This window comes from Chlorocebus sabaeus, chromosome 11, assembly GCF_047675955.1.
Source record: "Chlorocebus sabaeus isolate Y175 chromosome 11, mChlSab1.0.hap1, whole genome shotgun sequence".
NCBI lineage: Eukaryota > Metazoa > Chordata > Mammalia > Primates > Cercopithecidae > Chlorocebus > Chlorocebus sabaeus.
This window is the reverse complement of record NC_132914.1, coordinates 43,282,200-43,307,721: the sequence shown is the minus strand read 5'-3', so window position 1 is coordinate 43,307,721 and position 25,522 is coordinate 43,282,200. Positions and strand designations below refer to the sequence as shown.

At 39.3% G+C, this 25,522-nt stretch overlaps 1 protein-coding gene across 1 annotated transcript in view; it reads right to left on the bottom strand.

The window, feature by feature from the left end:
• ARID2 (AT-rich interaction domain 2) overlaps positions 1-10,182 on the bottom strand; it is a 187,186-nt gene extending 177,004 nt beyond the window's left edge. Inside the window, exons 1-3 of the mRNA XM_037997235.2 lie at positions 9,914-10,182; positions 9,705-9,798; positions 8,524-8,621 (exon numbers count right to left, since the gene is read on the bottom strand). Coding sequence (XP_037853163.1) covers positions 8,524-8,621; positions 9,705-9,798; positions 9,914-10,005 — 284 coding nt within the window. The 5' untranslated portion in view covers positions 10,006-10,182. The remainder of the gene's footprint in view (positions 1-8,523; positions 8,622-9,704; positions 9,799-9,913) is intronic.
• Positions 10,183-25,522: the final 15,340 nt, after the last annotated feature.

Below are 25,522 nucleotides of genomic sequence, written 5' to 3'. Positions count from 1 at the left end.
TACTGAAAAATTTAAATTCATCCCATTTTTAATATATTACAAATTAGGTATTTTCTGGACAGGGCCCTAGCTATGGTCTCTTCTTTGACATATTTTAATAGAAGAATGTTCCCACTGATCTCATGTATGTTTATATTAACATTTTATTTATTTAAAATTAATCACTGGGCTAGCATAGAGACAGAATAAAATTTCACGCAAAAACACTTGACCATGAAAGATACGTATTATATAGTAAACATCATCTTTGTGCACACAGCAATTGATCACTGGACACTATACATAAATATTTATCAAGTACAACAGTAAGAACTCAGAAAGTCCAGAATTATGGAATCTGGCCATATTTTACAATAAGATGTATATCCAAACAATAGATTACACAACCTTACTTGAATTTTTCATAAAAAGTAACTTTATATTTTATCCCAATTATATGGTAGTTTTAAAAATTATTTACTGATAGAAATAAAAGCTAAGCACACCTGGAACATGGAATATACCTGCATGAAGATTAATAGCAACTACGGATAATGTAGGATTATTTATAAGACAATGCTCTGGCCGGGCGCAGTGGCTCACGCCTATAATCTCAGCACTTTGGGAGGCCTGTAATCTCAGCACTTTGGGAGGACGAGGCGGGTGGATCACCTGAGGTCAGGAGTTTGAGACTAGCCTGGTCAACAAGGTGAAACCCCATTTCTACTAAAAAAAACAAACAAAAAAAAACAAAATAATTCGCTGGGCACAGTGGCAGGCACCTGTAATCCCAGCTACGTGGGAGGCTGAGGCAAGAGAATCACTTGAACCCAAGAGGGGGAGGTTGCAGTGAGCCAATATCACACCACTGTACTCCAGCCTGGGCAACAAGAGCGAAACTCTGTCTCAAAAAAAAAAAAAAAAAGAGAGAAGAAAAAAAAGACAATACTCTGTAAAATGTACAGCAGGTCTATCAGCACTATCAGCAGGGAAGGGAATGGGAAGGTGAAGTAGGGAAAGAATGGTCTAAAAATATGTAAAATATCCTTTCCTGACTAGCAATTATGGCTGACATTTAAGGCTGGGAGTTGGATATAACCTAAAGCCTTAAAAAAAAAAAAAAAAAAAAGTAGCCCATATGCCCCAGGAAGAAAAAAAGTTTGGGTGGCCTAAAGAATTTTTTCCCTTGCTTTCATACACACACACACACACACACACACACACAGAGAATACTTTTTCTAATTGTTATTTTTTCTAAGATTAAATAACACAATTATTTCTGAAATTTGAAATGATAAAAATAAAATCTCCCACTGGCCAGGCGCAGTGGCTCACGCCTGTAATCCCAACACTTTGGAAGGCCGAGACAGGTGGATCACCTGAGATCAGGAGTTTGTAGACCAGCCTGCCCAACTGAAACCCCGTCTCTACTAAAAATACAAAAATTAGCCGGGCATGGTGGCACACGCCTATAATTCCAGCTACTCAGGAGACTGAGGCAGGAGAATCGCTGGAACCCGGGAGGCGGAGGTTGCAGTGAGCCGAGATCATGCCACTGCACTCCAGACTGAGTGACAGAGAGCAACTCTGTCTCAAAAGTAATAAAAATAAATAAATAAAATCTCCCATATGAAAATGTTTTGAAAAACAAAGCTAGTGAACATTAAACAAAACAGGTTATTGTTAGTATTATTATTTTCACAGGAATTTATACATGTTAACTCTACTATGAAATACCAGGATAGACCAACAAAATTCTCACAAAGATAATAAGCATCCAGCAAATTCAGTAAAACAAATGGTACCCCATTTGGAAAGAATATAGTAAAATCCTATGAGGAAAAAAAAAATACATAAAGAAAATTCTCCAATTAGGGATAATTGAGGAACACTTACTTTTAATTAATTTTTAAAAATCCAAATTACATAAACACACTTAGGATAAGTTAGAATTTGGTAGTTCATTTACTCTTCTTTTCCCTTAACTACAGTGGAGCCCTTGTTACCTTCTCTGGAGTCCAGAGACAAAGTATAAGGTGTGTCCAAGCTCTGGTCAGAGATGACAGGTGCAGCTTGAGCAGGTGCCCCTAGACCAGATGTCACCTAGAGGTTTTGTTTTGGATATAACCCTGACCAACATGTTCATGCCCTGTTAAACTAGTCATCTCAGCAACTAAATTGGTTTCATTACAATACTTAGATCAACTGTTCTCAAACTTCAGTGTACTTAAGAATCACCTGGAGCATTCTTTTTAGAAATACACATTAATCAAATTATTAATACCTAAAACCACTGTTCACTCTCAGCATCACTGAAAGGGCACAACTAAACATTATATGCCTCATGATATGATGAAAAGCACAGCACTACCTATTAAGTATGCCTAAAATATTGAATCTGAATATTATTAACCTTTAGATCTATCACTTTTCAGCAAATACGTATGAGGGATAGAGGAACAAGTTAATTGACACCAAAAGAAAGCAATCAAAGCCAGAATTTAAGACAGTCTAAAGAACAAATTGACCCCTTTACTCCAAATCAATGGTATAATGGGGAAAAAAAGGGCGGGGGAAGGGGAAAGGCAGCAGCCAAAACATCAAAACCAGTAAATTCTCCCTGGGGCTCCATCAAAAATTTCTATGGCAGTAAGATGGGAGTGAACCCCTGCAAACACTGACTTAGTTATTAATGGAATATGGATTTATCATTTTTGGTCAACAATTCAGAATGTGATAGCTATTCCTAGACATCACCAAGAGATTTCCATTGCAGCAATAGTTTATTGCAATGTATTTACTCAAATGAATTATCAATTCACAACATAATGAATACACAGAAAGTATCCAAGCACAAGTAAAATTAAAGTTTTAAAACAGAAAAATATTTTTTGTTATTTCTTTTATCACACTATAGTTTAAACAGTAGAAAATGTAGAGTTGTACAACTCTTAGATTGGTGCACAAGTAATTGCAGTTTTGGCCATGGTGTTTCACTATTTACTGTGGAGTGAAACACTGGTGAAACACTATTTACTACAAGGAAGAGAAGTAATAGTGTGTCCCCAAAATTTCTAGAGATCCACAATACACATTAGCAAAATAAAGTCTCTAAGAAATCCTGCAATAAAGTAACCCAAGTTTAGCCTTTGCTCAAGTTCATTTGGTCTTCTTTTCACGGAAATATATTAACATTTCTGGAAAACTAGTGTTTCTAGAGCAAACTCTAGTTGGCCCTGAATACTAAAGAGTGTGGTGATCAAAGAAGCAAAAAGAGAATCCCCTCATCCCCACCCGTCTGCTCCATTTATCCTCTATGTCCTTCCCAATTCAGACAAAATCCATTTTCACCATTAAACTTTAGTAGGGCTGGAAACTGCCCAATAAGCACCTTCACAATATAATTAAAACTTGTAAATACTTTATCTAAAAACATATATTAAGTACCTGCTCACTGACTAATGAAATGCAGTTAAAACTTTGTTTTTCCTTCCCTTCCAACTTCTAATTTCATTCAGTTTGAGAATATAAAATATCTAGTAGCAATATGCTTTTTTTTTCCCCCCCCAGACGAAGTCTCCCTCTGTCACGTAGGCTGGAGTGCAGTGGCACAATCTCGGCTCACTGCAAGCTCCGCCTCCCAGGTTCAAGCGATTCTCCTGCTTCAGCCTCCCAAATAGCTGGGACTACAGGTGCATGCCACCACGCCTGGCTAATTTTTTGCATTTTTAGTAGAGATGGGGTTTCACTGTGTTAGCCAGGCTGGTCTCGATCTCCTGACCATGTGATTCGCCTGCCTCGGCCTCCCAAAGTGTTGGGATTACAGGCCTGAGCCACTGCGCCCGGCCACAATATACTTTTCTATCAAAGACATTATAGATTTCACACGCGATCAACTACGAAAATATTGAATCCACAACAGAGCAGAGATAGGAATATAAAAGAGTGTTCTATTCAGAAATAGACATCTTTAGTTAACAGCCAAGGTAGAAAATTTAACTGCAAAAGAAAAGCATATAAACATTTTCGGGAATTATAATGTTCTCATTTTGTATCCTCAGGAAAATTTGTAACCTCGGTAAAAACTATCTATCTTAGACAGAACTCAATTTATTTCTACTTTACGCAATGTAAGTTCTAAAAACATGAATTCTAAGACGTAACACTAACCTAGCTGAGCTTTGATCAGTCTTTCAATTTTCTCCACTTTCTGTTCTTCCTTTCAACAAGTCTGCATGTCCTTTAAAAATGTAACAGAATATCAGAAAATATCAAAATCAGGTTTTTTGTTTTTTAAAATGGATACACTGCCAGGCACAGTGGCTCACTTTTGTATCCCAGCACTTTGAAAGGCTGAGGCACAGTGGCTCACTTTTGTATCCCAGCACTCTGGAAGGCTGAGGAGGAAGGATACCTTGAAGCCAGGCATTCAAGACCAGCATGAGCAACAAAGCAAGACCCCTGTGTATGCGCGCGCGCGCGCACACACACACACACACGTTTATAAAGTTAAATTTGAAATACATGTATGAATAATTTATTGATATATTTGTCTTCCAATCTCCATATACTTTTATCTTCCTTCCTTGAATAAGAAGGGCAATCAGTTTATTCAGTTCCGTTTAGAAATTTACAAACGCAGTGTTTATTTACTTAAGGCTTTCTCTTAAAAGAATTGACCTATATGGTGGACACTAACTAGAGAAACATCAGTGTATTCATTCCATTTAACTAACAAATGTAAACTCACTCAAATGGTGTAATTTAAGAAAGAGTTTTACCCCCCAAGAAAAAAAAATAGAATAAATTCACAATGCAACTGAAAATGTACTATGGTAAACATAACTCTACAATTAAGTTTCTGACTATTCTAAAGGTAGGTACACATAAAAAGAAATCAATATTTCAGTGCCAGAAAACTAGTAACATATAGTTTTGTACAATAAATTTTTAATGTCCAAGATATTTCACCCCCTTTCCAAAAAATCAAGTTTTATAAAGGAAACATCAAGTTAACCTTGACTATAGCTGTAATATTGGCATCAGTAAGCAAAAACAAAATTTTTAAGTATTTGAAATATTTACCTAAATCTTCTTACCAAAACTTCAAATTCTTAACCCCGATAAGACTAGCAAATTGTCCCCGAATTTCAACAACAAAACAGAACAAAAATTAAAATCCACCAAATAAATATGGAACACATTAGGCAAAGATATACTTGGGCATAAATTTAACCATAGGTAATTTCCAAATATTATTGAACACATGTCATGAACACAATATTTTGGTCCAATTAATGAGTGTTCCCAAAGCCATTTAATTTTATTTTTGGTACTTTAATTTCTCCATCTACAAAATGTGGGAAATTATACCTTATCCTTTCATACTACAGGAATATCCTAATAATAAACATTTGTGGAACACATTGAGATGTACATGCCAAGAAAAGGAACTACATGAAAATAAAGTGCATAAACATTGCAGATGATTAATATCCAATTATTTATTTATTTATTTATTTATTTATTTTGAGACAGAGTCTCGCTCTGTCGGCCAGGCTGGAGTGCAGTGGCACCATCTCCGCTCACTGCAACCTCCGTCTCCATGCTCAAGCAATTCTCCTGCATCAGCCTCCCAAGTAGCTGGGATTACAGGCATGTGCCACCATACCAGATTAATTTTTCTATTTTTAGTAGGCACGAGGTTTCTCCATGTTGGCCAGGCTGGTCTCAAACTCCTGACCTCAGGTAATCTGCCTGCCCTGGCCTCCCAAAGTGCTGGGATTACAGGTATGAGCTACCATGCCTGGCCTCCGATTTTTAAACAGACTGCTTTTACATTATCTGTAAGCACTTTTTTAATTTTTAATTTTTTGTGTGTGGGTACACAATAGGTATATATATTTATGGAGTAAGTGAGATACGTTGATACAGGCAGACACATTTGTAAAAATTACATGCCAATGTTAAAATAACCAACTGCATTTTTAATTTTAGACTTTGAGAAATTTTTGTAGACAAGCTATAACTGAATAAATGTATGTTTGAGACAATTGAGCTAACTTCTGGCAGACCATTAATACTCAAGTCTGTATTTAATGACTGTCAATATTTGTATCAAAAATTACAAAACACTATTAGAATATACATGGCCAGCATACTAGTTTGCTTTTCCTAATTTAAATATCTAATATTATGAAGATACATCATAAAACCCTAGGGTAACAGCCATCTATCCAATTAATAGCAAACTTACAGGGAAATGTGAGCAAATATTAAACTTGTAAAGGAGAACTAATACACATAATGACAGTCTTACAGTAGGTCAAATGAAAAAGCAGTTCATATTAAAAAATTATTCCACTTGTAATTTAAAAAATACACTGCATTATCTGCTCATCAGTAATGATGATATTCAATCTGATGTAGCAAAGACGTAACTTATCAAGTCACTTGATTACTATTTCTTACTATGAAGACCCAATCTTATGGGTAGGTAACAGAATTACTGTTACTTGGCATTCTGTCTGCCAATTAAGATTTTTCAGAGGAAGGTGTAAAAGCCAGCATCATATATATCCTCTTACTGTGCAATATTAGACCACCAGGAAAAAATTCTTTCAAGGTTGGTAGTACCTAAGTTTTGATCAGCATATTTCTTTTGTATTTCTTTACAAGCCATGCAAATCTTCACATGGTTTTATTTTCCAAAACAAATGCTTCAACTTTTTTCCTAGTAGCCTAGCTACAACCCTGTAAAAACAAATCTAGAGAGTGACATATGAGGGAAAAACAAGTTTAACTAAGGACATAGTTCAAAAAGCAGCTTCTAATAAGAGCATAAAGCCCAATTTGATCTGAAGACAATGTAAATACTTACAATGTTGAAACTATATAGTTAAAAACAGTACCTATAATTAACGATATCCTCCCAAGATAAAAATGACAACTGGAAAAACAATATTTATAATTAACTTTTGTTAAAAAAAGAAAGCCTAGATATTAATTTGATTATGCTAAAACTATTAGTATGAATGTAAACTCTTCAGAAAAATATACATCCCATGAATCATGTATATTCTACAGTACTTTCTGGTTATAAAATTTAAGTCAATCAAGATAAGAAATATGAAGCAAAACTTCAAAAATATGTATTTCAAACAGTCCAAAATTCAAATGTTTTAAACTGATAAAAACATAAAACCAGAATATGTATTAAAATGTTGCTCTCAATATCATAAGTAGAAACGAGCAAATGAATGTCACGATGAATATAAAACTCTCTATTTCTCACCCCACTACTAACTTTTGGAGGTTAATTTTTTTTTTATGTAGCCCTTTATTTTAAAATGTACTCTGACACAAATGCCATCACACACACACAATAGATGACAACTAACCATATTTAATATTTTCTAGACTTCCTGTGTAACTCAATAACTACTCACAAAGTTCTGCGAACTCCAGCTTCAAGCCTGAAGTCAATCTAAGATAGCCAATAGAAAGTACACCTGTGCAATTACTGCATTTCCTATTTCAGAATGCTGAACGTAATACACAATAACTGAGTGCATCTGAAGCAATAATAAATGCAAAACTCAAATTATGCAGAAGCCACCTTACCAAAAAAGGCCTGTAATATCACTATTAAAAATCAATAAATACAAAGAATATCATTTTAGTTTTAAATAACACCAACTAACTTAGGATCCTCTAAGGGTAAGTAAACATTAAAAATAAAACACAGCCTCATGATAAATTACAATATGAAAGTATTCCTAGAAGAAAAACTAGAAGCGAAAAAATAACACTAGATCACAAAATATATCATCTAGACTGTATCACATACCAACTGAATAAGAAATTTAACTGTCGAATAAGCAGTCAAAAAAGAAGAGAGAGAATGAAAGAAAATCCAGATTATAGTATCCCATTTCATAGTATCCCGTTTCCCTAAAGATATAATAATCCTTTTGAACGTTTTTAAGTTACTGAAAATTCAACCAAAATTATCAAAACAATCCTGGTGACCTAAGTCACCAACATGTTATCCCATGTAGGAATATTCTACTGAAAAACCTATTCAATGACACTGTTCCAAACAAGAAGTTTCATTTAAAAAAAAAATTCTTAAAGTCAGAATTTTTAAAACTAAAGGACTTTCCAAAACAAAGAAAAAAATTTTCCTGAAGGCTACAAAGTTTCATTAACTATCTTAAGTCTTTTACTAAGCATCACCTTTCTGCCCCTCAGTGGATATCAAGCGATCAATAACAATGTCACAAAAGAATGTTTACCAAGATTGGGGCTAGGGTGTCACCTGTAATGATTTTGTATGAAAAACGTAAACGATCCTGAAATTAGTGAGGAAAACTTTCACCTTCCTACAATCTCACTTTATTTATATTAAATGTGTCTCAGTCTGAAATGAACAAGAGCTTAAGAACTGTTTGGTGTGCAAGGTTTGCTTTTGGTTTTGCTAAAAACAAATCTCTCCATAAGTCCCTTATTTCCAAATACTATGGAAAAGTCACTACTACTCACCGCAAGTAATACTGTTTTAAAGCAAAGGCAGCGTTAGAACAACTTCTGGGAAAGTTGAACTCTTCAACAATTTCTCCCCACTGATTCTTCTCAGAAACCTGGTAAAACACAGGCACACTTGTCTGAACGTGAACAATCTAAGAAAATCTTAACCTAACTATGAAATAAATACCCATTCTACAGAGATCTGTAGATACCTAAGGCATCAGTGGGTGTTTCGGATCGATCGGTAAGAGTTCCTAAGCAAGGGCTTCTTGAATCACTGTGTTTTCACCAGAGAGCCCTGTATTTAATACCACTTGTTTTGTTTGGATGGGGGGGGTTGGTGGGTTTGTTTTGTTTTTGAAGCCCGGACAATAACCAATCGCAAGTCCCTCTGTCGCCCCCTTTTAAATCTCAACGCGGTCCGTTTACACTTAAAAAAAAAAAAAAAAAAAAAAAAAAGTTCAAAAGGATCAATACAGTTCCGGACAGCGACGTCCGCGGGTTCTGGGGGGGCCAGGGCCAGGGCCGATTCCGATCCCTCTCCCAGATCTATCCATCTCCATAGGCCCTTCTTTGAGGCCTACAGCTTCTGCCTAGCCTTGAAGCCTAAGATGGCTATTTGGAGACAGGTCCTGGTTTCTTTTGTTAGCTGTATAAACCGAGGGCGACGGGGCCGAGGCTGTGCCCCCGGCTGCCGGGATCATTTCGCAGCCGATTATCGATGTTAAACCTGCCCGCGCTAATTTTGAGTTGCACGAAAACTGCTCTCAGAGTCTGTGTGTCTCTGTGTCTCCGCCTGTGCTAGAGCGGCAGCGGCGGCAGAGCTGACTCGCGAGCGAGCGAGCGGGCGGGCGGCGCGGGCGCGGGGCGGGCGCGGGGCTCAGGCTGGCGCCCCGCACGCCCGCACTCCCCGCCACGGCGCTCAGACCCTGCCGGCCCGACCGGGCACCGGGCAGGGCGCGAGCCGGCGCCGGGCCGCCCGCCCGCCGGAGCCCCGCGCCCGCCGCGCGCACGCGAGCCACCAGGCCAAAAACAGCCCCGCCGCCGTCCGCCTCCGTGCCACCGGCTGGGAGCGAAAAGAACGCCTTTTGCCCCTGCGGGCCACCCCCCCAGCCCCAAGCGCCCACTCCGGGGTCAAAGGAGACTTTTTGGAGGAGGCCAGCGAGAGGGAAATACAAATTAAAACTTCCACTCACCTTCGCGAATCCGCCTAAAGTAGTGACTCTGGTGTAGAGACCGTGAAGATCCAGCTCCTTCCCACCCACCGCAGGGATTTTTTTAAAAGGCGACCTGCGGGAGAGAGAAAGCCCCGCACTTGTCAGCCGGGACCCCGTGCCCGGCCCGGGCGGGAGAGCCCCGTTCGCCCCGGCTCGCCCCGGCGCTGCCCCCCCGGTTCTGCTCTCACCCTCTGCTGTGGTGGAACTGCCGCAGCTCGTCCAGGAAAGCGAGTCCCTTTCTCCGCTCGTCCGGAGGCGCCTTCCCCGTCGAGTTTGCCATTATTTTTTCAAAGGAGGTTTTTAAAAAACCCAGATCGGTGTTTTAAAAGCGCCCCCCGCTCCTAGCGCTTCCTACCAGAGCCCGGAGCCCATTCCTCGGCCGGCGGCGGCGGGGCTCAGTCATGGGCCGGCGGTGGCGGCGGCGGCGGCGGCGGCGGCGGCGGCGGCGCAGGGAGGGAGGGAGGGAGGGGGAGGAGGAGGAGGAGGAGGGGAAGGAGGGAGCAGGAGGCCAGGGGGAGAGGAGGGAAGGAGGGAGGGGAATTTCTAAAAAAGTTTAAAGAAATCGGAGCGAAACTAGAGGGGCAGGCGACTGCCGGATCCGCGCGAAGCCGCGGGGCGAGCGCGGCCCCCACCCCTTCCTTCCCTCCCTCCCTCCCCGTGGCCCGGCTCTCGCCCGCCTCTCAGCGCCGCCGGCTGAGGCGGCTCAGCCCGGGGACGCGATTCAACATGGTGCTGCTGCCGGGGGCGCGCGAGCGGGCGAGGGGCAAGGCGAGCTGATGGTGAGGGGTCTGGGCGGCCGGAGGCCCAAGAGTTTCGGCGGCGGCGGCGGCGGCGGGGCTGGGGCAGGCGGGGCTGGGGGTGGGGAGGGGGAGGTCTGTGTGGTGGTTTGTGGAAAGCGGGGTGACAGCGTGTATTTCGGCCCCGGTTCCGCGGGGCCCTCGCACACATTTACGCGCGGCCTCGGCCGCGGAGGCCGGGGCGTCCCCAGGCAGAAGCACCGGCGGCAGCTGAGCCGCTGCGCGCCGCCCGCCTGCTTCCCTCCCCGCCAGCCTCCCTCTCTGCCGCCGCCAGCGCCGCCGCCACGGCCCGGCAGCCAGTGCCACACAGCGACCCCCGAGGGCCGGCCGCGGCACTGCGCCTGGCTCCACACCGCCCCGGCAGCTCCTCGCGGGGAACAATAGACTCGGCTCGCCGGGCTTAGGGTTCGTCTGCAATGTGCCGCACATTTCACACACACACACAAAGCCGGCGGAAAGGGGGGCGGCGCGGGGAAACGGCCACTACCGGTTGTTCCAGGGTTAGGGGTGGAGGCGATGTTCGCGTCCCCGACCCGGCTGTTAGAAGGGCCGCCTCGGAGTCCCCGCCCGCCCGATAGAACCGGTGTGGCGCTCTGAAGGGAAAGGAAGCTCACCGGGGCAGCTACTCACGCTACGCAACATTCACAGATCGGAATAAAGTCAATGTGTTACCTTCTCTTTTTGTAAAGTCTAAAGGAATCGGCTTTTATGAGCCTTATGCTAGTATTTTGGGGCCTGGTTAGCACATTTTCTATGAATTATCCACACGCTAACTTTAGCAAACTATACGTTAAATACATTGTGAACTGTCTGTCCTAGTTCTGTGGAAATAGAGTAATGCTGTTAATCCATCTTGCCGCTGGTTGGCTTCACATATCAAACTGGATTATTCTATGACCAAAGTTATGCAAGCTAACTAAACTGGTTGGGAAGCAATCTGTCGAACTTCGACAATAATTAACGTTTACATTTTTATAGTAAAGTCTCTTCAAGATTGCTGCATTTAAAATAAATATCAAATAAAACATTTTTCCTTGCTTTCAAATGTCTTAAATGTAATCCTCGTTTAAAATATTTTTGAAAGTTAAAAAAACCCTTTGTTTAAATGATAGTCAAAACATCTCAACAAATACTACCACCTAAATTTGCATTTACGAAGGGTGTTGGAGCCGGCTTTTTGCTACAAATGTTAAGATTACAGTACGGGAAGCGTATTATTATTCCCATTTTAGTGACGGCCACCACGGGCAAAGTCACTGCCTAACGCAAGGTCAAAGGGTAGTAAGGGTCTGGATGGGTTATTTCAGGTAGTCGTTCCAATGGGAACATTGCTTTGGAGGTGAAAAATTATGTAATATAGTGCAGCGTGCTTCCGGTGCTCACTCTAGGAAACGGACTTATTTCCCAACTAAAGTTTGTCTCTCAAGTGGGGTCGGAATAAGGTTGTGGCTAGGAAATTCCTGACACCCCAGGGCCAGTGAGTGTCTCGCAAGCCTGTGAGGGGCGGAGACCCGGCTCGGGGAGGTGGAGAAGCTCGGCGGCCGCGGGAGACTGCTGTTAGGAACACTCGGTCAGCTGTCCCTTCCCCCACCCGTCCTCTTAGGGGGAGTGGAGATGTGGGCTCGGAGCTGCGTGGCCCGGGCTGTGCGGATTCCCTAAACGCCGCACTTGCGCACAGCCCCTTACGTAACCGTCAGTGCCGGGGATTCCCTAGAGGGGGTCATTCTATTCAACCATTATACACACCCCGGGCTCCTGCCGCCGCGCCGCCGCCGCCTCACAAAATGGCGGCGCCCATAGAAGAGACAGCGTCCGTCTCCCCGGCCCCATTTTGTGGGAGGTGAGAGATCTGTCAACATGGAAAACCTCTGCTGAGGATGCATCCGAGTTTGGAAACCCCACTTAAGGGATGGAGCCTGGGGGATCACATTAAACGGAAAATGCCAACGACTTCCACCTCTACGCATTTTTAGTTTTTCATTTTCTCGAAGGAAGCGCCAGAAGCCTGTGGGGTATAACTAGAGGGAGAACGGAAAGCTGAGGTGACTGCTCCGGGGACTTGCCGCGGCGCCTTAGTGGCTTTGGTTGCTCTTCCACGCTCCCGGCAGCTGACCGCGATCTCTTGGAGGGTCTCCTGGGCCACCTCGGCCGCGCCTGTCGTGCAATGAGACTTTTCTGTAGTTTTAAAATGCCACAGTCCACGGCCCGGTCGGCACCGCTCGCCTGAATCGTGGGCTTCGGGAACCCTGGAGGCTGCTGCTCCAGGAACTCGCGGTCGGCCGGGAACCGGGGAGCTCGGTTGCCAGGAGCGGGCGGTATTCGTGGACTCCGGCGGCCCTAGCGGGTGGCGGCCGGGATCCGAGCTGGGGATGACGGTGCTGATGGAGCTGATGGGGCAAGAGTGGGAACGGAGGCACGTACACTGAAATTTAAGTCGTCCGAGTTGGGACTTAAGATAGAAGGTTAATATTGTCTCAGGCTAGACTTAGAATGTCTTTTCTGGTATCCTACTCTGCAGTGGGCAAATCTATTGTCTTTATTTCTCATTTAAGGGCAGAATGAAGGGATGACATTTTTACTTTTCAAGAGGCGGTTGCCACTTTTAAGTCACTGTTAATGTGTGTGTGTGTACATACACTAACATATACAATAGTGTGTTTTGCTTTTCAGAGCAAGTATCAAAGGCTAAAGACTTGGAGTGATAATGTTTAAAAGCCTTTTTAAAAAAAAAGTGTGATGAGAAACTGGAGAATTGACTTTTTAAAATTCCTTTTCTGTAGAAGAGGCTATCTTCAAAATGGAGTCCTAAAGTATATCTGATGAATAGAATTTAAATTTTTAACAGTGTATACCCTGCGGTCAAAAGCATAAACGTAAAACTTGATGTTTATCAGATTACTTACGTTTCAATTTTCCTGTGATTAGAAAAATGTAAGACAAAAGTAAGCTATTAAACGGTATTTGCTTGTAAGAGTAACGTAAAGGTTTAAGGAAAGGTTTGTTTGTTGAAACAGATATGCATCACAAGAATAATTTATTTTAAATGTTGTTTTCTAGTTGCAGCAATCATTTGTGTTTACATGACTTTTTAAAAAGGGGTGTAGTTTATGTTGATTTTGATCCTCGTATTTAATCTCTAGTGCAGAAGTTGAGATTTCTGCAGGCTGCGCCTCAATCACTAAGTTCCACACTCCATCCTCTGCCGTGCCAATCCTGGCATGTGGATCACCAAGATAAAATTTCTGGTCCTGTCTGTTCTTACTGATGTCCTTTAGAGTTGATAAATTTGATTGCCACTAATCAGTCTGTATCTCTTGCAAGAACACCACATTTAGCATCGAAGTAGAGTCAGAGTATATTTTTTATGAGATTGTACTAAAGTAACCTTATATTGTATTTCTTATTACCATATTGCATTTCCTGTAGTGGGCAGCATAGAGCAGGTGGATCCTGGCAAAGTAATGTTAGAGATGTGCTGACAGCTTTACAATAGATATTCTCCAACTAATTTAACAAGATACAAAATAAAATGTAGTTCGTAGTTTTCAAGCATTAATGGAAAGTGTTCCTATTAAAAAATTACCAATAACAGTGGAAATTGTTGCAATCCAATTTGTATAGTTTACTATTTTGGTGACAAAGTCCTTATGATGGGAAAAATGGAAAGTGTTGCTTTTGTAACTGCAAACGCTGCACACCGTAATTAGAGGTTTCTGTTATTTTATTTGAATTTTTCATTCTTACTATCAGTTTTAATATTAGTCTGGAAATTGTGATAAATTAATAATTCCCTCATTCAACTAAACCTTAAAAAACTACCCAGTTTCAAATCAAGCATATCAGGTGTATGATTACAACAGCTGAAATAACTTAAATTGAGGAATTGGTATGCCAACTCAGTGGAGAAATTTTGTGATTTTAGGTTATTCTAAGATTTTAAAAAATAGTTTGAATCGTTAAACAAGGCTATTGAAGTTAAATTGGTATTTCCTTAAAGATGATTTTAGAGAAAAATTCTTTGGCGAGATTCGAGAATGCCTTCATGGCTTCTCTTGCCTGTACCTATTGCTGTACTTTTTTATGTGGACTAATTTGTCTTATTTGAAAATTTAATTACAATATCAAATCCTAGATGAAGCCCTCCCATTCTTATGGTGATTCTAGGAGGTACTGATAACTAAGCTCTTAAAAGGTGAGGAAATAGTTTGTTCTGCTGCAAATTAGGGTACTCTTAATACAGACACTCTGATGGTAATTCTAAGTAGTATTGATAGCTAAGCTTTTAAAAGATAAGGAAATAGTTTATTCTACTTCAGAGTAGGATAATTTTAATGCCCTGAATATACTCTGAATCTTTTATAGATAGATTTCTGAATGATTTGGCCCGAAAAAGCCTGATAAGCTTTGGAGGATTTTTTTAATTTTTTTTTTTCTCTTAAAAAGGAATCAGAAATGTGGGATTTTTTTAAAAAAATTATTTTCAGTAGATATTGGAGATTATGCTTTGTACATTAAAGCCAGTTTGATTTTTATAATTTTCAATTAAAGACTTTCTAATAAGACAACTAAAATATTAAATTTTAGGCAATTATAATAATATTTTTTGGAGAAGCATTCCCAGATGTACTTTTGACAAGGAGTTGATTTTATTAGTTGTTTGGGTTGTTTAATCCAGAATTTTTAAAACTGTTATGGGTTTAATGTGCTACATTTGTCCATTCTTATTCATTTCCTCTGTTTTGATCACTGAAAAGTTGTCTAAAAACTGTGCTCATTATACACAGTTTATAGTATTTAATAGCTTCTGAAAACTTTAAGAGACCATACTAAACCAAGGAACTATTTATTAATGGTAATCTATATTTAGTAATAAATATATTTGTAACTAAATGTAGATTACTAAATCACTGAGTAAATATTTCTTGAATATTTGGACAAGAGGTGGGGGGAGGGAGAATGACTTGACCCTCAAGGAACTTAACTGCTACCTTTAACAGGTTATAATGAAGCGGGGTACAGTGGTACACAGCTGTAGTCCTAGCTACTCAGGAGGCTGAGACAGAAGGACCCCTTAAGCCGAGGAGTTCGCGTCTCTGTCTCTTAAAACAAAAAAGGTTATAAAAATATTCAGACTGGAGGGTTCCTAACTTTTAATACTTAAGCAGGGTCTTTACCACAGAGTTAAATTTAAAGTTCTGTTTAGAATGGTAACAAATTTAATTATGTACAAAACAGCATCACTTTAGTGTTAGTATCAGTGTTACTCAAAGTGTTGTAATAATGTTAATAACAAGCATTTAAATCACATTGTTTGAAAACTGGGATCTACAAAAAATATGATTCCAATAATTAACTTTTTAATTATGGGAAAGGCAAGGCAATGTTCAGTGAATGTAAAAAATATACTACTGAGCAAACAAACAAATTGTTTTAATGAATTTTGATTTTCTGTTTTAATTTTTTGGTACGTTGACTCTTCTTGACATAGCACTTTGCTATTAATTAAAAAAAATTAAACCCCAAAGACAAATTAATTCTGTATTTAATGCAGATTTAATTCTTGACTAGCTGTAATGCTTAAGGAGTTGGCAGTCTTGTTGGCAAAACAATAAAATAGGAATTAAGCTGAAATGCAAAGCTGTGTAATAATTAGTTTTCATGAAAGTATATATAGTTTTCCTTAATAACTACATGAGTCAGTAGTGTTGACTTAATAATAATTTATTTAGCTTTTGCTTTTCTCAGAAAACATATCAGACTCTTCATATATAGCATCAAAATAGATATTCAACCTGAGCCACTGTAAATTGTTGAAGCTTATTGCTATACATTAAGGGAAATTCTATCCAACAGTTCAGTATGAACAATTTTTTAAAGGTGCTATGATTCTTTAACATGATTTGTAGTATGTAGAACTCAAGTATTCTAGAATAATATTTGTGTGATAATGTACATGAGAAACATTTATAAACAGTCCTTCAGGTGTACAAAATAACTGACATAATATTTTGCATTTAACTACACTGCCTCCAAGTATTTTAAACAAAGATGAAAATTTTAGAGTATTGTGCTATATTTTTATAACTGAATTTCCCTCTTATTAACAATACTAATAACATTTAGCCATCAATGATTACTGATAGCTTAAATAAGAGTGTAGTTTCTGTTTCTAATGTCTATTAATTTTAACCCCATTTAAAGACATTTCCTACTTATCATAGAGTTAATCAGAAGTTAAATGATGGTCCTTCTGGTTCTCTGGAAACTGAAAAGAAGCTTCTCTTTCTTCAGGGTATGCAGAATTTTTTTTTCTTCCCAATGAGCTGAATCCATCCTTTACACTGCTATTTGCTAACCTCAATTGTTTTTCTGCTCCATTAAAGTTGAGGCCACCAAAAATAGTAGTAATATCACAACTACAAAACCCTGGGTGGATTTGTACCCATTGCACATACACTCCTTGCTGCCAATTCCTAAGAGACTTTTGAAATAATAGTATATTCTCAGGTAGACAATAGATTCTACTTGTGGCCTGTGTATAGTGTTCAACAAGTCCATGAGCCCTATGAAACAAGATGTATTTACTGCATTTTTCTAGGGAGAAGGTCTCAGCAGGCACGGGCATCTTAAAGACCCTGTGATGCCCAAAAGGTTAAAGCTCTATTTGCTAATGACGGATAGTAAGTTTGGAGGATTGCTTCAGGTGTGGCATTTTATTTTGTGGGTTGTTGGCCTGTAGGGAAAAACATCTTGAAATTACAGTTAAGGAATACCACTTCAACTCATCAAATTAAAAAAATTACGGCAAATGAGCAAAAATCTATTTTTAAAGAACTACATACAATATATTCTTATAGAAAAATTTAGGTTAAATGCACGGAACTGCTTTTTGGTTTGCCCTGTATTGAAAATAGATGGATGGGGGATTACATTAATTAATGTATTTTTTTATTTATTTTTGAGGCGGGGTCTCTGTTGCCCAGGCTGGGGTGCAGTAGTGCAATCTTGGCTCACTGCAACCTCTGCCCCCTGGGCTCAAGCAAGACTCACACCTCAGCCTCCTGAATTGCTAGGACTGCAAGTGCACACACCACACCACACCTGGCTAATTTTTGTATTTTTTGTAAAGACAGGGGTCTCGCTATGTTGCCCAGGCTGGTCTTGAACTCCTGAGCTCAAGCAATCTGCGTGCTCAAGCCATCGGCCCGTCTTGGCCTTCTAAAGTGCTGGGATTACAGGCGTGAGTCACTGTGGTCAGCCTCTATTATTTTAAAGTAGGCTTCAAATATAATTCTTCACTAATTGGGAATGCCTGGGGATGTATATGAATTTATTACCATTTTGTGAGTAGTAGTGTGTGCTTGTGTTCATGGATGGCATTCATCAGAATGTTTCCAATGGTGTAGACAGGTTACACTGCCATCTTCCTGTTCTCCTTTGTGCTTACCTGCTCTGCTTGTATTTGCTGCAGTTTCTGGTGAGTGTATGTAGGTGTTGGCCCAGATGTTGCTTTTGTAGAGATCATCCATAGGGCTCATTTATCCCAAATCAGTTTTTGTGTATTATCTGTGGACCCAATGTGTAATTTGAACTTTAAGAATACTACTTCAGACTGCAGTGTAGCATGACCTTTAAAAAAACAAAATGCTAGTTTTGCCCTATACGGTACATATTCCTATTGTTCTGTAGGTATTAGTAATACATAAATTATTTCTGTGCCCTTTTTGGTATAGAGTCTCATATGAATAATTACTGTTATTTAAAATCCACAACTCCATGCATTGTTTTGGTGGAAGGGAGAGGGTAGTTTCCCATCATGTTTTACATATATGTTAGCATTCAGATTTTCCCTTTTGGCCCACTCCCTAATGAACTGACGGGAAAGGGCATATTTGAGAGAAAACATACGCTTTACTGAGGTTCCAATAATTAAGCCAATGCACTTGATTTAAGTTACACATTTAGCTCATTCTTAAAGTGTAAACACTTTACTATAAGCCTCCTGGCTCCCAAATCAGTGCTTTTTCTACTAAACATTCTTTCTGTCTTGCTAAAAAAATCCAATTTTTAGAATCAACTTAGTTGCTAAGCAAGTAAGCATAAAACCATAAATTTATCTGAATTGTTTCTAATTTAAGGAGTAGTATATAAAAGTTTAAACAGAAATCATTGATCAGTAAAAGTGATGGAAAATCAGCAAAATAAAAATAGAATTAGAGTAGGCTAAAAGGCCCTTCTTCTTTAGGGAATTATTCGGAAAATTGAGTTCAAATATAGTCTAGGACTTCTCAGGTGATATTTTATCTTAAATTAGAATCTGCATGAGGTGGAGTGGGGTTGCTCATGCCTGTAATCTCAGCACTTTGGGAGGCCAAGGCAGGAGCGTCCCTTGAGACCAGGAGTTCAAGACCAGCCTGAGCAACATAGCAAGACCCTCTCTCTATTTTTAAAAAAGTAAAATTGGATTTAAAATAAGTAAAGAATCTGCATGAACTTTCTTATCATTTATTCTTACATATTATTTGCCAGTGTGCGATACTTAATAACCAGTAAGAAACCTGAAATGAGTCTTTTGAGGCTACAACTTATATAACATTTTATAAATATTACTGCTACATGCATAATGGACTAACGTTTTTTAGCCTCACAATAATACCTTTTACAATTTATAAATGCTAAAGGGCCTATAGAAGGCTACCCACCTATGTAAAAAAAAAAGGTCCTAGCTCTGTCTGGTGCAGCTTGACAAATTATTTTTGATATGAATTGCCAGGAATGTAGGGGTATCATTCCTTGCTGATAAGAGCACATACACTTCCTTTGCTGGCTAAGCTATGTGATTCTGTAGGACCTTAGTGTCGTAGCCATCCTTTCAGTAGTAAGCAGATTTAGAAAAGTTGTCCTGTTGTTACCTTATTTCAATAGTTTTTGGTCTTTCTATATGGTGTGTAACCTCACTTAATCAGGTTGTTATGACTGTTTCCCCCTAAGAAGTATAGGAAGATTAAAAAAGCCAGGCCAGATATTTATGACTGAACATGAGCTCAACAGATGGAATAGGTGTCTTAATCATACTCTCTTTTTTTTTTTTTTTTTTAGAGGGAGGGGTTCTGGCCCTGTCACCCAGGCTGGAGTACAATCATGGCTCACTGCAGCCTTGACCTTCCCAGGCTCAAGCAATTCTCCTGCCTCAGCCTTCTGAGTAGCTGAGACTACAGGCATGCAGCACCACACCCAGTTAATTTTTTTATTTTTATTTTTGTAGAGACACTGTCTTGCTATGTTGCCTAGGCTGGTCTTGAACTGAGCTCAACCAGTCCTCTCATCTTGGCCTCCCAAAATGCTGGGATTACAAGCGTGAGCCAGGGCACTTGGTCCATACTATTTTTCTTAAAGTCACAAGTTAAAGCTGGAGGTTTCACCCAGAATCAAAGTGCCAGGTAGTATTTTAGTGCAGCCTAGGGTAAGCAGCTCTGTTTCCATTAACACAGTGCAAGAATTCAGGGATATCACTTGCTAAATGTAAACCAGTTACCTCCATAATTTCCCAAAAATTTTATTGTGACAAACGAGTGCCGTACTCTGAACATGAAAGGCTTTTACCTCCAGCTGTCCAAACATTGTGCATGTTATTCAGGTAAAGGCACTGGTATGGTAGGAGTTTCTCCTTTAGTGTCTTGTAATTGACAACAGATCCAGTATTTATGGAATGTATTGTTATTGTAACTTTTGAGTTTCCATAGCCAAGAATGTAAGAGTAATAACTAGGTATGGTCCATTATTTTTAGTAAAGTTCATTTTAGTTAGCCTTTGATGGTAGACACTTCTCAGGTTATAATTCAGACTCAATAACAAAGCCAGAAAGTTCAGGAAGGGTAGGGTAGTGCTGTGGTCTGAATGTTGGAATCCTAACTATCGAGGCATTAGGAAATGGAACCTTTGAAAGGTGATTAGATCATGAGGGCAGAACCCTAATGAATTAGTGCCCTTGTAAAAGAGACCCCAGAGAACTGGTTTACCCCTTCTGCCTTGTGAGGTTACAGCAAAAAGACCATTATATAGGAAGCAGGACCTCACCAGACACCAAATCTGCCAATGCCTTAATCTGGGACTTCCCAAACTCCCAAACTGAGAGACAGAAATTTATTAAGTTTATAAGCTACCCAGTCTATCATATTTTGTTATATCAGCCCAAACAGACTAAAGTAACCAAGAAGCAGCCCTCCCAGTGCTTGCTTAATGTCATGCACCTGTCGTTCTAATGGTGATCATTTGCCAGTCTTTTTTTTTATGAGAGAAATCAAGAGTCCTGCTTTCTCTTGTTTTGAGTGACAGGTCTCAGATTTATTTTCCAGAAAGAAAGTGACTAAACAGATTCCCTCCATAAAGATTTTCAGATCAGTAGATCTGCCTTAAACTAATGTAGTCTTTGGACCCAGTTCAGAAGTGGCCAAGGCCAATCCTCAATGCATGAAAGTAAAAGTTAGACTGTATTTAAGGAAGACAAATTACTAGTTAGGAACTGTCAAATGAGGTCAGAGGCAAGACCTTACTGACAGATGGGCAAGTTAAATGCTATCTTCTGAAAAGTTTAGCTGCTTCATGATGGACTCATTTGGAGCATATCTGGAAAGCTTTTTGAACACGTCTAAAACATGGGGTTGAATTTTCCTTATAAGCCAGGGTTAGGACAGTAGGTCGATCAGCTGTCTAGATAGTCTCAGCTACCAGAAACTATTTGTAAGCTGTACAAGTACTCTGGTGACTCGAGTAGGAAGTGTCCAGGAACTTTTCTTCTAGACACTGTGAGAAACCAAAGATTACTAATAAGAAATTGTTTGATAGATAAGATGAACATCTTAAACATAAAGCATACATTCAAGACAGAGGACCTTTGTACCTGACAGGTACTCAGGAGGGCTTGAGAAAGGCCCCTGCAAGTGAGTTTCAGGCTCTGTCTTCCACTCATGAACCTGCAAAATCCAATCCTTACTGCTGAAGATTTCTTAAGAAAAATGAACAGTGTGCCTGGCCACTTCAGTGTCTTTAGAATCCCATCTTGGTGTTATACTTTCCCTATTGTTTCTAGATAGAGAGGTAGCAAATGCTTTACAAAATCTCAAGGAGTTATAAACTACTTTTACAATCTGTCTTATAAAGTGTATTCCCTAGTTATTATAAATAGGCGAAATGCTATTCCAAATCTAACAATAAAGACTTTTGCCAATACTCATTGTTTCAGCTTTCAAATATGTTAAGTATGTTTTCTACCCATCCTACAAAAGTACACATAATCACTAAAACTTATGAACAACACATATATGATATTAACCTGCATATTTACAGAGAGCTCCCAGGACGGATGATTTTATTTATTACGCTAATTGTCTGTTTAGTTTGTGACCTGATCTTAATAATAACAAGTGAATGAGTTAGCAGAAGAAATCAGTTAATAAATATAAGAGCAACAGTGCCTGTGAAGAAGTCACCACATGTGCCAGACCGAGTGGCTCATGCCTACGTCTGTATAATCCTAGCACTTTTGTAGGCTGAGGTGGGAAGATCTCTTGAACCCAGGAGTTTGAGACCAGCCTGAGCAACATAGCAAGACCTTGTCTCTACTAAGAATAAAATTAAAAATAAAAACACGAAGAAATCACCACAGCCTTAGTTTAGTAACAATAACAGTATTTTGTAATATCCACAGCAGAGGAGACTAAGGAGTAGATATTTTAGCTCCTCCAGAAGCGAGGAATCTTTATTGTTTTTACAATTGTCTACAATCAAGACTACCCGAAAGCTTAAGGAGCATCAGTCATTTATGACTTTTTGGAAGTTAAAGTATCATCTCAGGTGAGGACAGCACTTTCTGCCATCTAGGAAGAATATGGAGAAAGCAAAATTTTTTACTACTTTGTCTTAAGAACAGACTGCATGTCTTGAAGCCAATTTGGTTTTTTTCTCCAAGCTGCCAGTTCCCTCTTCAGTATTACAGTGTTTTGTTTTAGTCATAGCACGAATTACTAATTTAAACAAGACTTAACTCTTTCAATAAGAAATAATACATAGTAAAATACGTGTGTGACCATATATTTGCAAGAAAGGGGTTGTGCCATGAATCTTTTTTTCTCAGTTTAACAAATAAATTTGCAAAGGCAACTTTCAGGAATCAGAATGTTGTTTTAAATATTATTAACAAGACAACAAATCATTCAATCAGACAACTAATCAGAATTATAGACTCTTTTTTTTTTTTTTTTTTTTTTTTTTGAGACAGAGTCTAGTTCTGTCGCCCAGGCTGGAGTGCAGTGGTGCGATCTCGGCTCACTGCAAGCTCTACCTCCCGGGTTCACGCCATTCTCCTGGCTCAGCCTCCCGAGTAGCTGGGACTACAGGCGCCCACCACCGCGCCCGGCTAATTTTTTGTATTTTTAGTAGAGACGGGGTTTCACTGTGATCTCGATCTCCTGACCTCGTGATCCGCCCGCCTCGGCCTCCCAAAGTGCTGGGATTACAGGCGTGAGCCACCGCGCCCGGCTCAGAATTATAGACTTTAAACTTACATTATTTTTCACAGAATATAGCAACACTGAAATCCAGGTGTCTGGGAAGACTATTTTACTTGAAATAATATTTTTAAACCCAGTTTTATGATATATAATAGAATTCTATTTGCTTTTCTGCAGCTATAGGGAAGAGGGAACATTTTCCCCTTTTGATATTGCTGTTTGTTTGTTTTTTTAAGAAAACAGCAATTAGAAGTATGTAAATATCGGATTTCCATTAGCTAGCATCAAGAGAGAAGAGTAGGTACAAACTTAAAATTCAGAAAAGGACAGAAAGGGCCAGGCATAATGGCTCATCCCCAAACTTGGGGAGACTGAGGTAGGAGGATTGATTGAGGCCAGGAATTCAAAACCAGCCTGAGCAACAAAGCAAGACCCCGATCTCTACAGAAAAATCAGCCATTCCTGGTGGCTCGCAGCTGTAGTTCCAGCTACTCTGGAGACTGAAGCGGGAGGATTGCTTGAGCCCAGGAGTTCAGGGCTACGGTGAGCTGTGATGGCACCACTGCACTCCAACTTGGATGACAAAGCAAGGCCCTGTATCAGAAAATAAAGAAAAAAGGACAGAAAGATAATGCTAACAAATGGAATACGGAGCATATAATGTCTTGCCTCTACATGTAATTAAAAATAGAAGTAAAATTTATCTCAGATTAAGATTTTTTTTTTAAACAGCCTCAACATATATTCAGATAAAACAGATTTTAATAAAATTATATATGTCATCTGTTTCAAAAATGTTAGCGCTATTTTTAGTCTTTATAAAGCATAACTTACAGTTATAGATAGTTGTCTGTGGTTTTAGAAAGCTATTCTATTTGTTATTCCCTCCGTATCCCTTAACCCCCTGCCTCAAATTATTTCAGAATACTTTCCCAATAATTTACTAACTTGTTCTTTTGTATTCCAAAAATGTGAAAGGTGTTAAATGTTTGTGTTTTCAGTGCCTTTGGAAACATTTAAAAATGCATCTTTTAAATTGCGTGTCCAAACCAGTATTTCTCAAAATGTGCCATGATCTGTTTATAGTTGTTGGGTTAAAAAAAAAGGAAAAAATGCAGTTCCATAACTTTGAGAAATGTCAGGTTAAGCAAAGTTAAAGTTCTTTACTACAAGACTTCTCAGTGCCTTTAATGTCCTCCTATGTTATCCTCTGGGTATATTCTCTTTTCTAAATCAATCTACCCTTTTACTAGGACTGGTGTTCCAAGGAAAATACTGGAAAATGGTGGTCTAAATATTGTTAAAAATTGAACACACGTGTCTAAAACCAAAAGTGCCCAATCCTTTACTAGAGTGTGAGCTTCTTGAGGACAAGAGTCTGTACTCATTTTTTGTAATCCCATCTTGCATATAACCAATACAATGCTCAATATGTATTATTGAATATGTTAATATAAATCTAACTCTGGAGAGTCAATTTGTAATGCAAAGCTAATATGCTCCTGATTTGATAAAATTAATTATTATGAAATAACATGTATATTTTCATGCATATTTGTTTTTTCTATACTTGGAAGAAACAGAATATTTTTAAATGGACACTATTTTACAGGTTCATATTTAAGATGGTGATCAGCTGTTTTTATCTGTTGAAAAGTTGTAGACCTAACCTTATAAAAGATCTGTTCATAGATGATGAAGCATTTCAAAACTGTGAGGTATAGAAATCAGGGTATTCTGATTTATTTCATTTCACTTCAACATTTACCCCTCTGGGAATCTGGAACTTTTTTCATAGCCTTCTACTTCACTCCCAACTCCTACCTCCCAAAAGTGTAATTTATCTACTTATGTTCCCACTGCTTTCAAGAGTTCATATAGTTTCCCAGAATTTGCGGCATCTTCCTCACTCTTTCTTGTTACTTCACGTTATAGAGCTTCTCCAAATGCTTTCCCATAGGTTTCCTGCCTCATCTGCCAGAGACGTCTTGGAGTTCTTCAGAATTTACTGGATGTGCTAAAGAGTATTTAAGTACACATTTACCAAAATGAAGGAACTCCACTGCTGTGCAAGTAGTAATAGGTCTTCAGACCCATGAAGCAAGGACATTTGGGGAAGTCTCGGTTATCAAGTATGATACCTGTTTATGGGAAATGTAGAGAATTTTGCCATCTTTCTTATTAGTAGAAAGAGAAATTTGCAGATTCCTTGGAGATTCAGGGGCGTTTAAGATAATCAGAAAGTTTTGTATATTGCAGTTGGGGATCTAATCCATACTGAAGACATAAACTATAATAAAGTATCAGGAACAAATAGGAAACAGAAAATACATGAAGGAATTATTTGAGTTTAGAGGAAAAGAAAAAGAAAACCAACAAGAATACTACTATCTAATCATTAAATCAGTTTAAGATGGACACATTGAGAATGTCTGGTAAAACATGTTTTCTTAATTAGATTATCATGCTTTTTAGAGGACCCTTAATAGGT